The sequence below is a fragment of the Eptatretus burgeri genome, chromosome 8 (genome assembly GCF_056783735.1).
Source record: "Eptatretus burgeri isolate ZD-2024b chromosome 8, Ebu_testis_v1, whole genome shotgun sequence".
Classification (NCBI taxonomy): domain Eukaryota; kingdom Metazoa; phylum Chordata; class Myxini; order Myxiniformes; family Myxinidae; genus Eptatretus; species Eptatretus burgeri.
The window spans coordinates 82285347-82301258 of record NC_140968.1 but is presented as its reverse complement, the minus strand read 5'-3'; the positions used below and the strand labels follow the sequence as shown (position 1 = coordinate 82301258).

Genomic DNA, 15912 nt, shown 5'->3' with positions numbered 1-15912 from the left:
AATATACAAATCAGAAAATTTTGACTTCCACCAATTGATGAATTTGCACATCTTGACCCTCAAATCGGTGAAGGATCTTCAATGAAATTAGATTTTTTTTTTTTTTTTTTTGCTTTCAACATAACTATCTCCAGCAAAACTTATTCAACAGCATTTGTGTGTGAATGGTGAAAGATTTTTTTTAATTATTTTTTGAAATTTGTCATCTATCTAATGAATTGATGTGTGTTTAAAATTATCTAATTGTGCCCACGTTTTTGGTTGGCAGGATAACCTCGAGTTATGTACACTCACCTCTGAGCCGTCTGGTCTCGGTTCAAATCCCGACCCAGCGATAAACTTTCAAACCGGGTACTTCGTTGGCAAGACGATTCATCAGTGTGTGTGTGTGTGTGTGTGTGTGTGTGTGTGTGTGTGTGTGTGTGTGTGTGTGTGTGTGTGTGTGTGTGTGTGTGTGTGTGTGTGTGTGTGTCGTCACTCTGATAGATGTTAATCTGGGTGTTAAACTGCCAGCATTAGTTGGTGGGTGTTAAGGATCCCACATTGTCCTTTGTATGCCTGATGTTGGCTTAATGGTTAGGGTGGTGTGCTTGGGATCCCATGATCCTGAGTTCAAATCCCACTTAGCTATTGAATTAATACCAGGTGGGGTTGACTCTGCCTGTCATCCTTCCGAGGTTGGCAGAATGAGTGCCAGCTTGGTGGTATCCTGTGTCGGAGTGGCGATCCATCCAGGATTGTACCCAATAGCCAAAGAGACTACTGAGGCAGCACCAATTCTCTGCACAGAGTATGGTCCCAATGGATGGATGGATTGTCCTTTGTGAAGAGTAGTTAGAGCTATCGCCGGCACTCGGGACAGATTACAAATTTCTGCCTTGACTGTCAGGCTTGGAAAGCAATGGCTTGTTCGACAGTTGCAACGCTCTGTAAAGGGCATGGTACATCTCATCACACACTTCTTTCTCCATTGCCCACGGACTTGTCTGAAAAAAATGAACATGTTCCCCAGGTAATTACTTATGCATCGAATCTTAAATAATAGGGACTGCATTTTCTCAAAGAAGAAAGCTTCTATTTGCCAAAATTACCATAAAGTGCAGTTTCATCGCTATGAAATGCATCTCACATGCCACCTACATGTACAAAACTGTATTACATTTTATTAACAAACTATCAAGGGATGGGTGCTTTGGCTGGAAGGAGAAGAACCGTTTGTACTCTTACACTTGCCTGGAGTACACACGAGGTGGGCCCTCTTTTTGTTTCAAATAAAGAATGTAATCACGATAATTTCAGCACAAAATTGGTGATCTGTGTTGGTGGCAAGAAAAGTCAAAACAAATACGAGAAAAAATAACTGAAAAATGATCATTGATCTCTCGTGAATGAAAGAGAACTCAACAATTTGGGTCCGTACCCTTCGTTGGATTGCCCCCTGCTCCGACGAAGGGTAAGGCCTGAAACGTAAGCTTTCCTTTTATTCACAGCGGACCATTTACCATTCGAGGTGTTTTATTTCTTATTTGTTTTGACCTCTTTTTGTTTCCCTCATTTTAACAAAGTTTTCTGCTCCTGGTTAAATACAGGTGCTTGTACAACTCAGCTGGTAAAAAAAAAATGGTGAATATATTTTCCTTTGCTGTTATCTTTTGCATTTTCCTTCAATTATAACAGGCAATTGTTGGCTCGACAGTTTCACCATCTGTATAATGTAAAAGTAGCAGTTTCACCATGTATTCCCTCGATTTATACACGTAGAGGGACAGGAATATGCATTTTGTTGAAGGGTCATAGTAACCATTGATGGATTAAGCAGGTCAAGCATTACATTTGATGATCATTACAGTCACTATCCATGCAAAATTGCTTTTTTCAGGTTGGAATACAGATGGATGCCAAGCTCTTCATCGACATACCTCCGAACTCGGTTCACATAGCCTGGCAGATCCCGCAGTATTTTGCCATCACGGCAGGAGAAATGATGTTTTCCATTACTGGACTGGAATTTTCATACACACAGGTATCAAGATGATTTCTGGACCTCTGATGTTTATTTTTGTTTGTTTTTTGTTTTTTATGAGCATGCTGTTTGTGAAAACTTTTCCAAATTACATCAACGCTGCATCAAAAGCAAAGTGCTTGGAAGTGTCGTGGGGGTCATTTCTGATTGTTGAGTGAAGTATCATGCTCTGAATGTTTATCAAAAATGAAATGTGTTCCCACATCTCAGTACATCTTATGTTTTGTAATCTCTCTTTCTTATATCTTTCGATTCCATGTTTTGGGGAAAAGCATGTTAAAAAAAGAAAAGAACACATTATGAAGATGATGTTATTCATCTGGTTGATATTATTCAGGGTGTTTTTGCGATCCCATTTGGATGGGAAGTCCATGATGGAATATAACCATCTAGATTAATTATCACAACCTTCCAGATGTCTTTTTAGAAACAAAAGGACGTCCTTACACCAATATGTTTTTGGTTATTAAATTTAGAAAGCTGTATCAATAATTCCCTCAATTTGCAGGCTCAGTTGAACAGACAGGATTTATTCGTCGTTGGGTTGGGGTGGGTTGAGGGAAGGGGTGGGGGGAGGGGGGGAGTGCGGGGGGGAGTGCGGGATATTGATACTCAAGTGTGCAATCTAAAACGTGCATCTCAATGTTAGATGATGTTTTGTTGCATAAAAGCACATTCATTGAATGTTTTAACCCTAATTTATATGGTTTTTAAATTTTTTTAAGCATGCTTCTAATTTCCAAACAATTAAAATGTATGAAATTTAGTATGGTGATTTCAATATCCAGGACATACACTGCATGGCCAAAAATATGCGGACACCCCTTCTAATCAGTGGATTTGGCTATTTCAGCCACACCCATTGCTGACAGGTGTACAAAACCAAGCACACAGCCATGCAATCTCCATAGACAAACATTAGCAGTAGAATGAGCCATACTGAAGACCTCAATGACTTCCAATGTGGCACCGTCAGAGGATGCCACCTTTCCAACAAGTCAGTTAATCAAATTTCTGCCCTGCTGGAGCTGCTCCGGTCAACTGTAAGTGGTGTTATTGTGAAATGGAAAAGTCCAGCAGCAACAACAGCTCATCCGTGAAGTGGTAGGCCACACAAGCTCACAGAATGGGACCGCCAAGTGCTGAAGTGCTTAGCACAGAAAAATCGTCTGTCATCGGTTGCAACACTTCTTACCGAGTTCCAAATTGACTCTCGAAGCAACGTAAGTACGAGCACTGTTCGTCGAGAGCTTCAGTAAATGCATTTCCATGGCTGAGCAGCCACACCCAGGCCTAAGATCACAGTGTGCAATACCAAGCGCGTCTGGAGTGCTCACCGCCATTGGATTCTGGAGCAGTAGAAACGCGTTCTCTGGAGTGATGAATCATGCTTCACCATCTGGCAGTCTGAAGGGCAAATCTGGGTTCGGCGGATGCCAGGAGAACACTACCTGCCTGAATGCATAGTACCAACTGTAATGTTTGGTGGAGGAGGAATAATGTTCTGGGGCTGTTTTTCATGGTTCGGGCTAGGCCCCTTAGTTCTAGTGAAGGGACATCTTAATGCTAGAGCATACAATGACATTCTAGATGATTCTATGCTTCCAACTTTGTGGCAACATTTTGGGGAAGGCCCTTTCCTGTTTCAGCATGATAATGCCCCCATGCACAAAGCAAGGTCCATGTAGAAATGGTTTGTCGAGATCGGTGGGGAAGAACTTGACTGGCCTGCACAGAGCCCTGACCTCAACCCCATCGAACACACCTTTGGGATGAATTGGAACACCGACTGTGAGCCAGACCTAATCGCCCAACATCACTGCCTGCCCTCACTAATGCTCGTGTGGCTGAATGGAAGCAAATCCCTGCAGCAATGCCCCAACATCGAGTGGAAAGCCTTCCCAGAAGAATTGAGGCTGTTATAGCAGCAAAGGGGGCCCAACTCCATATTAATGCCCATGATTTTGGAATGGGATGTTGGCCGAGCAGGTGTCCACATACATTTGGCCATGTAGTGTATATCCTGTAAAGATTTACAGCTGTGCTGCATAAGCATCGGTTCTGTGAACCATCCCTCTAATCTGTCACACCTCACTCCCCTCAGCCTCACCCTTGTTGCATTCACATAAAAGTAGAAAAATGAAATATTGTGAATTTTTCTATGTTGTCCTTTTGCAATTTAAATTATTCATGTATGTACAGTACCTTTAGAAAGTCTAAACTCCTTTTCAAAATTTTCACCTTTTCTGGCCTTTTAGCCTGGAATTTCATTAAATCAGACTTTTTCCACCTTTATTTACACTTTGTTCATGTACTTACACATTCCACCTTATCCTAACCTGAACCCTAACCCTAACCCACAACTTCAAAGTCAAAAACAATTTCTACAAATTTCAGAAAATTAAAAATATTAAACTGGAATATCTTGGTTGGATAAGTGTCCACCCACCTCCATTATAATAGCAATTGTAAATTAGCTCAGGTGTAACCAATCACCTTCAAAATCACACACCAAGTTAATTGGCCTCCACCTGTGTTAAATTGCAGTGATTCTGATTATTTCAGAATAAAATCAGCTGTTCCTGCAGGTTTCCTTTGCAAGGCAGCACATTTCACAGCAAAGAGTCAACTATGAGAACCAAGGGGCTTTCAAAAGACCTCTGGGATAAAGTTCTGGGATAAAGTTCTGGAATGGCGCAGATCAGGGGATGGGTATAAAAATATTTCAAAGGCCTTGAACATCCCTTGGAAAACAGTAAAGACAATCGTTAAGAAGTGGAAGGCATATAGTACCACTAGGACCCTGCCGAGATCAGGCCGTTCCTCCAACTGGATGACTGAGGAAGGAGACTGATCAGAGAGGCCACCAAGAGGCCAATGGCAACTTTGAAAGAGCTACAGGCCTTTATGGCAAAGAATGGTCACTGTGTGCATGTGACAACAATATCCCAAGCTCTCCACAAGTCTGGCCTGTGCGATAGGGTGGCAATAATGATATCATTATTCAAAAAAGCCCACCTTGAGTCCCATTTGAAGTATGTAAAAACTACTCCAGAGATTCTGAAGCCATGTGGAAAAACGTTTTATGGTCTGATGACACCAAGATGGAACGTTTTGGCCAAAATGCGAAACGTTACATTTGGTGCAAACTCAATACAGCACTTCACCCAAAGAACACCATCCCTACTGTGAAGGATGGTGGTGGCAGCATCATGTTATGGGGATGTTTCTCATCAGTAAGTACTCGTAGTCTGGCAGCCATTGGCTTAAGTGTGTTTGGAGTACATGCACAATTTTATTGCAGATTCTGGTAACATAGACTATACTAAACTCAAATCCGAGTGATGCCACTTTGTCACGCTTGAGCAATTTTTTTTTAGGAGCAAAATTCAAAATGGCCGCCATCAAAACTGTTTTTGGCCGTAACTCGGCCAAAAATCGTGATATGAACCCGATTCAGTGGCAAACCCAATGTTTTGGGGATCAAGGAGTACACTGATATGTTTAAATAAACCATATCATCCATATAAATAGTCCATGTTGCAATATTGGTATATCAGATACCATATTTTGACTAAAATTGTAATAAATTATTGACCAATTGTTGAAGTTTAGACCTATAAAGCTTGAGCCAAATAATATCAAGGGTACATACGATGAAGACACTGAAAGGTTGCTGATGTGCTTTTATTGCCCTTTTATTGTGTTTATATATAGCTGTAGCACGGTTCCAATTCAGTTTCATGGTATAGCGAGAAAAGTGTTAAAAAATAATTTTTCACAGAGCAGTTTTTCCCCAATACAGTTGTGACCGTTACTTGAGGAGTTTCTTCGGGGAAACCACGTGATGAGACACAAACCAGGGATATGGAATGCTTTGTGGTCAGATATGTTCATCGAATCGACTTTCATGAGGTACAGACACAGCCCAGGTGGGATCGTAGATATCACACTGAAACAATCATCCCTGGAAAGATGGGCGCTGTGTCTGCATATATGCAGCCAACTTGTGAAAGACGTTTCTGAGCTTAAGACGAATGGTTCCCAAGTTTCAGTAACAGTCCACAAAGAAGAAATGCCCGCCCGGAAACAATCAGATGCAGGAGACAGACAGAACCGACGAGAAAGATTGGCCACATGTATTGACCCTCTACAACCAGAGAATCACCCGGATGGGCTTGTGATCATTGTAACTGGAAGAATGAGTCCAAACATTGTCAACGTTGACATTTCTGTTGGCATAGTAGTCAAGCAGATGAAGGAGTATGAGGAGCAATGGCCAGACAGCTTCAACAAGCCGCTCAGCAAACAAGTAGTCACGATGGCAGTGTCCCGAAAGCAGATAAAGGTCGGACAAACACCTGTATATGACACGGGGCTCATATATTCAAGAGTGTTGGGCCTTCAGGCAGTGAGGGACATCAACCTGAAAGATATCCTGAAGTTTGAGCTCGCCCCAGTACCACCTTCTATGTTTGAAGATAACGGTGACATGCGAATCACAAAATCGAAAGCAGTCTTGAAGCAGAAATTGCAGGTAGAGGTGTCTGACAGAATGTTTCCAGCTGATGGAGCAATCATTGTAGATGGTTGTGCTATGCTGTAGGTGATTCAATGGCCATCGGAAGGAACAGTAGAGGACTATGTGCAGAATCTTCTTTCTTATTTGAAAGATAAGCTGAAGATATGTGATACGTATTTGGTCTTTGACCGGTATTATGAGTTATGACAACAGCATCAAGAAAGTCACGCGAACCGCTAGTGCAGGCAAAGATGCCAGTCGACGACACCAGCTGAATCTGACGACGCCACTCCCTGCACAAAATATCGTTTTGACAGTGACAGAGAACAAAGTCCAGTTCATAAATATCATTTGCAGCTACATCAAAGACCATCCTGAAGCATTTTCTACCAACACAAAGCTCATATTAACTGGACCTAACCCAATACCTATGGAAATTGCAGAATACCAAGTGGTAGAGAGGCCTGACCTAAGAACCACTCACGAAGAAGCCGATTTTATTATGGTACAACAAATGGTCCTTCTCGCCTCATCAGGAGTTCCGAGTATCCGGGTAATTTCAGACGACCCAGATGTGTATTCATATTTCTGTTGCATTTTTACCAACTGAAGGAACTGGCATGCAACCTTGTGATGGCTGGTACAAGTCATGACAGATCGTCTGTTGACATCAAGGCGACAGTGCAGAAGCATGCACATATTGTCACCCAAGTTCTGGCAGCACATGTGGTGTCTGGATGTGACACAGTTGCCTACCTGTGGGGTATTGGAAAAGGCACAATTGTGAAACACGTCAAAGATGGTCGTCAATTAAGTTATCTTGGTGATCTTGATGCAGAATTACCAGATGTCATATCTGAAGCAACTGCCTTCTTTGCTGCTTGCTATGGATCCCAGGAAACAGAAGACATGTCAGCTCTTCGATTTGATGTCTGGTCTTCAAAGATGGCTAACAAGAAGCTGACATCAGCACCAGAGTTAAAAACTCTACCAAGCTGTGGCTTTCATCCAACACGTTCTCAGGGCGCACTTGCAGGCAGCAATATGGCGGGCTGCATTAGATCCAGACCCACCATTTATCGATCCAACGAGTCATGGATGGTCACATGAAGAAGTGTCGAGCATGTTGCTCCCTGTGTCTCTGCCTCCGGATGTCATCAGAGCTCCTGATAATGTTCTCAAGATGATCAGGTGTGGGTGCAGCTCAGTGCGACCCTGTGCAACGAATAGATGTAGTTGCTCTGCCACCAGGCTCTCCTGTTCATTGTTCTGTGGCTGCCATGGTATGGAGGAATGTCAGAACGACCAAGCAAAGTATGCATCAGCATGAGAAGCTGTGGAACTTGAGTGAACACTAGTTATTTGATTTATGAAGCTGTCTTGTATGTGAGATTGAGTGAAATAAAGATTGAGTGAAAGCAGAATGAAAGAAGTTCATCAGCAACCAATCAGTGTATTCATAGCTGAGAGCATGTACAGACCCCTTTTTGGATTTAAATTTGTGTAAAATATGTCTAAACCTTGCTTATTACGTTTATTTGGTTTTGTGTTAATATAATTAATTATAGTTTGTAGTTACCTAATCATTGTATTACTCAACTGTACTGTTGGAAATAAAGATATACAATACAATACAATATAGTGTTACAATACAATACAATATACTGTTTACCACTTAAATCAGGTTCATATAGATTTTGGGCATAGTTACGGCTGAAAATAGTTCGGTCAATATTTTTTCATTCAAAATATTATATCTAAATAGAAAAATTGCAATATAGACTATTATTATGAGTTGTATGGTTTATTTAAACATATCAGTGTATTCCTTGACCCCCAAAACATAGGGTTTGCCACTGAAATCGGGTTCATATCTCGATTTTTGGCCGAGTTATGGCCAAAAAACGGTTTTGATGGTGGCCATTTTGAATTTTGCTCCTAAAAAAAATTGCTCAAGCGTGACAAAGTGGCATCACTCGGATTTGAGTTTAGTATAGTCTATGTTACCAGAATCTGCAATAAAATTGTGTATGTACTCCAAAACACGCCTAGGGTAAAATTCCAGTTCTGCATCCAGACTATAGGGCACTTGTCAGGATAGAAGGGAAAATGGAGGAAGCAAAATCAAAAAAAAATCCAAGAGGAAAACCTGCTGTCCTCTGCAAGAAAGCTGAAATTTGGATGGAAGGTCATCTTTCAGCATGACAATGTCGATCATGTAACCACACAAAGCACACAGCCAAAGCTACATGGAGTGGCTAAGGAACAAAAAGATAAATGTCCTTGAGTGGCCCAGTCAGAGCCCTGACCTAAATCAAATCGAAAATCTGTGGCATGACTTGAAGATTGCTGTCCATCAACACTCCCCTCAATATTCTCGTTTTGTATTTTTCATTAATTTTTTGAAATTTATAAGCCTGGTGTTGGCTTAGTGGTTAGGATGGTGGCTTGGGATCCCAGGGTCCTGAATTCAAGCCCCGTTGGCTGCTGAATTAACACCAGGGGGTTGACTCAGCCTGTCATCCTTCTGAGGTCGGCGAAATGAGTGCCAGTGTACTGGTCCCGGTGTATGCCCCGGTTAGAATAGGTGTACCATATCCCTGTGTGTCGTAAGAGGCGACCAGGGTTGGCGTCAGGAAGGGCATCCGGCCATAAAACATTGCCTCAAGAAAAAGCCAAACCCCTGCACAGCAGGGAAAAATGGCTGTAAAAACCGTCATTATATTAATTTTTTGAAATTTGTAGAATTTGTTTTTCATATGGAAGTTGTCGATTATGATGTGTAAATAAAGGTGGAAAAAGTCTGATTTAATGCAATTTAATTCCAGGCTATCAGGCAACGAAAGGTGAAAAATTTATAAGAAGGTGTAGACTTTCTATACTATAGGCACTGTATGTACAGTATGAATGTATGTATGTTTGTATGTACAGTATGTATGTATGTACGTATGTATATTTGTGTATAGTTACATTGGAGAGGGCAGAAATAACAAAGCATGTTATGGTAGCGTGGTCCATCTGTTCACGTAAGTTAGAGCATTTTCTGTAACCAAGGACCTGTTAGAGTGAAGTTGGCCTGTTATTACAGTGGCCAGCAAAAGTATTCACCCCCTCCAACATTTTCACATTTTGATGCCACCTGAGCTTATTTCATGATGCTTTAAAATCAAACTTTATATATAGTCTTCAGAAACTATTCCGAAAGTGACAAAGCTGAAACATGGGGCAACACCCCAGGGCGCTCACCTGGCAGTGGCTGGATAAGATATCCAGGGAACCACTGTTAGGCATGGATGACCCACAAAATATGGAATGGAGAAGAAAGTAAATACCTATGGTTTTTTTATGCCATGAACAAACTTTAGTACATCATGGGTGAAGAATGTTGTGGTCAAGTTTCATCCGAATTGTGTGTGTAATTTCGGAGAAGAGAGGAAATACCTATTTTGGTGGGTCAAACGCCCCCCACACCCACCCCCAAACCTCCTCCACCCCATGGACCCTGTTAATGACCACAGATTTTGATGCGGTCAACACACCTTCCTTAGGCATCAGATATGAAACTTGTGGCCATGTTTCATGAAAATAATGTTTGTTTCAAGTGATAATGACTGAAGTGTTTACAAACTGACTGACTGACTGACTGACTTACTCACCTACGGATACTGCTCAACCACATGTCCAGGTGAGCTAAAAATGTGTGTATTCACAAAAGATTAGGAAAAAGTTTTCATTTCAATTTATTTAATACATTTTGTGAAAAATTTGAATTTGCAATTAATTAATTGGCGAGTGAAATATTGATAGGTTCTAAGCTTTTTGGGAACATTGTTTACATCAATGCCATTCGACCCAAACATAATTAATTATACCAGCGGGCATGTCTGCCCTCCGGGTGGGACTATCAGACTACTCATCAGCCCACCAGACACTGATGTCCGCTTAGTGGCCAAGGAGTAAAAGAAACATAAAATTGCCAAGAAAAACATCACCATCAATACAGTAATCACCAGGATGAGTCGCGAGGTGAGGAAAGCATGTGATAAAGATTCCACATCGTAATCACCAATATTATAATCACCGCTGTGAGAGGTTTAGGTAAACACGAGGTGAGAGTAGCATGTGATTTGCCACACCATCTGGATTCGAGATGAACCATTGTTTGCTGACGTGGTTAGACGTGATAACAATCGACATGAATAACGATGCTGGGTAACACGGTCACACCCAATTATCAGTGCCACAACCAATCGATGAGTAAATATGGCTGACATATCACTACAGCCATCCAATACAACCTCTATTTATTATAGCAAATAGGTTCTGCCACAATCGCTCCGTGTTGTGTACCGCTTCATAGCACACGCATACGGGCATTTTAGAGCACTAGTTGACAACACGTAAGGGCTCGTCTAATTACATCATCATCATCATCATAATCATCATCATCGTCATCGTCATCCAAAGTTGACAACACTTGAGAGGTGGTGTCGTTATATCATTATCATCTATCTATAATTCCAGCAATCTGTGTGTGTGTGTGTGTGTGTGTGTGTGTGTGTGTGTGTGTGTGTGTGTGTGTGTGTGTGTGTGTGTGTGTGTGTGTGTTTGTGTGTGTGTGTGTGTGTGTGTGTGTGTGTGTCTGTGACCGCTGTTTCTCGACAACCACTGGTCCGATCTAATTGAAACTTGCCTGGTATATTGCTGGGGCCCTGAGGATGTGCCTTTTCAAGGTTTGATATTAATCGGACAAGTGCCTCCCAAGTTATGGCCATTTATTTACCAAACCAATGACAAGACACGTTGTTGCATGGGCGTGGCTGATGGGGAAGGGAAGCTCAGCCGTGTTCCCCATTACGGTTTACAACGTACGGGCTTCCGGAGAGTGATGACTTCGTGTATTCTAATAATTTCTCGATTTATTATGCGCATTTATAGATAAACACAATGCCCCAAGTTATGAGCGTTTTCATATTAGACGGTGCATAAATTTGGGTAACATCAGAGTTAGCTGGTATGCTCCGAAGCAGGAAGTAAATTATTTTTTGCACATTTTTTTTTCTCCTCTTTCCTCTTCTCTTTGTGTTTTTCCTTGCGATGACATTGGAAAAAGGCAAAATACGTTGGCGCTAATTGAATAATTAGCCATTAAAAATAAATTGCGAATAATCGTAACTGCCATATGCGAACTTCTGGACAGTGAGGACTTCACTTCCGGATAGTGACGATTACTGTATTCTTTCTCGATTCTTTCTTTCTCGATTTCTGTACTTTCTCGATTTCTTTCTCGATTTTCTTAAACCCAATACCCCAATCCAGTCAGTGACGATGACTGTATTCTTTCTCGATTTTTTTCTTGATTTATCTACTTACTGTATTCTTTCTTTCTCAATTTCTGTATTTTCTCGATTTTCTTAAACACAATGCCCCAATCCAATCGTCCTTTACGATAGCGAAGGAACGAAGCTGCACGTCGTGCACGCGCAATGGAATCTGACGAAGCACGAGCTGCTCGCTTGACACGCGACGCAATGCGCATGACAAGGCGTCGTGCAGCTCAAACGGATGAAGAACGAACTGCTCGCTTGGCAGATAACACTGAACATGAGACAAGGCGTCGTGCAGCTGAAAGGGATGAAGAACGAACTGCTCGCTTGGCAGACAACACTGGACGCGAAGAAAGGCATCGTGCAGAAGAAACGGATGAAGAACGAACTGCTCACTTGGCAGACAACACTGGAAGCGAGGCAAGGTGCCGTGCAGAAGAAACGGGTACGGGCACGCACGTACGGGCACGTGAGAGCGAAGGAACGGCCTGTGCGGTTGTTTCTGGCACGCGGTTTGAAATTTTTTTTGTTTTGTTTTTTTTTGCATGTATTGCCACGCACCTACGGGCATGCACTCGTCTATCTATAATTACAGCAATCTCTGTGTGTCTGTGTGTCTGCGACCGCTGTTTCTCGACAACCACTGGTCCGATCGAATTGAAACTTGCCAGGTATATTGCTGAGGCCCTGTGGATGTGCCTTTTCAAGGATTGATATTAATCGGACAATTGGTTCCCAAGTTATGGCCATTTATTTACCAAACCAATGACAGGACACAGTTCTATGACATCACTATTGACGCCACAATTTTTATTTTATTTTTGCACGTACGGGCACACACGTATGGGCATGCATGTACGTGCACGCGAGAGCGAAGGAACGGCCTGTGTGGTTGATGTTTCTGGTACGCAGTTTGAAAATTTTTTTCTTTTTTTTGCACATGCGGCCACGCACGTACGGGCCCCCACGTACGGGCCCGCTCTAGTCATATTAAAATACAGTACGCAATTTGGTGTCTTCCTTTGGTCAATGAATTTGGTCGTGGGTTATCCAATCTCGACCAAACTTGCCAAGGGGGACTGTAACTCAGAAGACAAAGGTTGTAGCTACTTGGTTTCTCCCCCACCCGCCCCCAGGCTGTTTCAAAGGGGAAGGGGGGGGTCAATTCAAATTCTCTGTGTAAATGTGTACCGTGAAAACTCCACTCCTGGTGGTAAAGAATATTGTGACAGGCCTTTCACTCCAATCGCTTTCATCTTAATTTTACATTTTCATACATTATTTTCAATCTATTTTGTTGCTTTAGACTTGACTGCAAAAGATCCCGAGCAATTCTGCTGTTTGCTTGATATATATGGTATAGGGTATATATATATATATATATATATATATATATATATATATATATATATATATATATATATATATATATATATATATATATATATATATATATATATATATATATATATATATATATATATATATATATATATATATATATAATAAAAATTGTGACGTCAATCGTGATGTCATATATATATATATATATATATATATATATATATATATATATATATATATATATATATATATATATATATATATATATATATATATATATATATATATATATATATATATATATATATATATATATATATATATATATATATATATACACAACTATATATCATAACACCACATCATAACACTGGCACCATCATGTGACACCCGACGAAGGACATTGGCGTCAGTGTATACATTGGCGGCGGGCTCGGAGGTTGGCCTCCCTCAAGCGGTTACGCACCGTCTGGGCTGAAATGTGCCTGTTATGCAGCCCGACAGTCTCATCGGCAGTCCTCGTGGCCGGTCGGAGTCGATCCCGGAGATGTTGCAGCCTCATGTGACGATCCTGACCGGCGGTGGTCACACGTGGTCGCCGGGCATGTGGGCGGTTCACGGTGCTTCCAGTCTCTCTGAGGCGCGTTCTCAGGCAGCTAATGGTGGAGTGGTGGACATTGAAGTGTGCTGCAACGGCCCGTACTGACGTCCCAGCATTCAGCATGCCAATGGCGTGCTCCCTCAAGATTTGTGACATCTGTGGCATGTTGACATTTGGCACCAGTCCACATTTTGGGGAGGCCTTTTATAGGGCAAGCTATAGGGAGTGTTTGTGTCCTGGTCACGCTCACTGACCATCACTCTGTCAAGCCCCATGGTGCTCATGGGAAGGATTACTCAACGTGTGAGTCCACACACTCAGAGTGGTCAATTTCAATGGGAACATCTGTCTTGAGCAAAACAAAGGAACCATTGCTCAAACATATCATCGGTTTGACCATTTTCCCATAATGGCAATCTTGACTTAGATATTTAGGTTGGTGCGTTTATATTTTTGTTCAGTATATATATATATATATATATATATATGTATATGTATATGTATGTGTATGTGTATATGTATGTATATGTATATGTATATATATGTATATATATGTATATGTGTATATATATATATATGTGTATATATATATATATATATATATATATATATATATATATATATATATATATATATATATATATATATATATATATATATATATATTGTTACAGCTGTGGAAATTTGCAAACCACCATTCAGGACCCGTAGGTGAGATATCTCTGAAGTACATGTATAGTTAGCCCAAACCCGTTCTCCAGAGGGAATTTTATGTGATTCATTCGGGCTGCGACGCTTTGAGATAGCTGTTTTTCTGTTCTATCTTTATTTTGAACCAACCACGTCTCAACCGCCATCACACAACAACCACCTTAACCACCACGCCAGCCATCTTCACCAACTACAACCATGCTCCAACCCTCAGACAACAACAACAACAACAACAACAACAACGCCAACAGCCACGACCTTTACGTTCACAACTCAATCCCGCAAACATCGCATCACCGTCATTCCCAAATGGCACCATAATGATCAAACCACCACCGAAAACCTTCCACCACCCTCACCTCTCTCCTTCTATGGCCATTCCCTTACCACCTGTGAACACTGAGCGTCGGGCTGTCTCGGGCCCGTTCGGCGATTGGTGCCGAATGCACCGAGCCGCGAGCGCAAATAGCGGCCTTTCCGAGGTATAATTCGGATCAAGAACGCTGCACGCCCACTTCCCCTCTGCGGGACGGCTTGGCCCCGCCTCCAGACACGTCTGTGTGAAATCGATATATGCAAATTCTATGATCAGGGGAGATTCACGCCCCCTTTCCTCCGACCAATGGGTGAGCGTGGCTCCGCCCCCGAGGTCATCCTGATCTGGATATTTGCATATTGTTTTCTCCTGCCGGCCTATAAAAAGGTGAGCGCAAGGCGAATGAAGTCAGTCGAGTCGGGTGGCGAAGTGATCGGTGTGGCAGGAAGAGTCGAGTCGGATGGCGAAGTGATTGGTGTGGCAGGAAGAGTCGAGTCCGGTGGCGAAGTCATCGGAGTGTCATCGAGTTTGGTTCTGGAGTCGGCTGACAAAGTTGTGGGAAGAGGCCAAGGAGCTCGGGTCCGAGGCAAGGACGGCGGTCGGCGACGAGGTCGCGGTGTGGGATCGCTCGTCGTGGGACCCAAGCCAGCCAGCTATTCTCCCTCCCTCAGGGCATCAACAATTCCCCCTTTCCCCCGCACTGAGATAGTGCAACAAGAAGGCCCCGTTCCCACCCCACTCCAAACGTTGTGCCAACGAAACCCGCCAAGGAGCACGGAGTCGGGGCACAGCCACGCGGCCACATCTGCGGCTCGTCCGCCAACGCGTCACGAGGATGCGGGTAGGACCCCCTGGTCTCGCGGGCCTGGCCGCTCCTTCAGGTCACGCGCACATATTGGCCTACAGGCCTGTCTGCCCCCTTGTCTATGAGGGTGGCTTCTTTCCTTTGCTTTTGAGTAAATGTGTGTTGGCGCCATCTGCAAAGTAGAACTGTATAAGTGTTGCCATGTGTGCACGTAGTCGGTAGTAACTCTGCGTCGTTGTTGCTATTGTTTTGGTTGCTATATG

The 15912-nt window shown here is 42.4% G+C and overlaps 1 protein-coding gene across 3 annotated transcripts in view; it reads left to right on the top strand.

Annotated features, from left to right (window-relative positions):
- Nucleotides 1–15912, top strand: part of LOC147022160 (solute carrier family 15 member 2-like) — a 315727-nt gene that overhangs the window by 268461 nt on the left and 31354 nt on the right. For all 3 annotated transcript variants that reach the window (XR_015061088.1, XM_085892805.1, XM_085892804.1), the window contains one exon: nucleotides 1880–2023. Coding sequence is in view for 2 of the 3 variants with exons in the window: in XM_085892805.1 (XP_085748931.1) it covers nucleotides 1880–2023 (144 nt within the window). In the remaining variant the exon portion in view is untranslated. The remainder of the gene's footprint in view (nucleotides 1–1879; nucleotides 2024–15912) is intronic.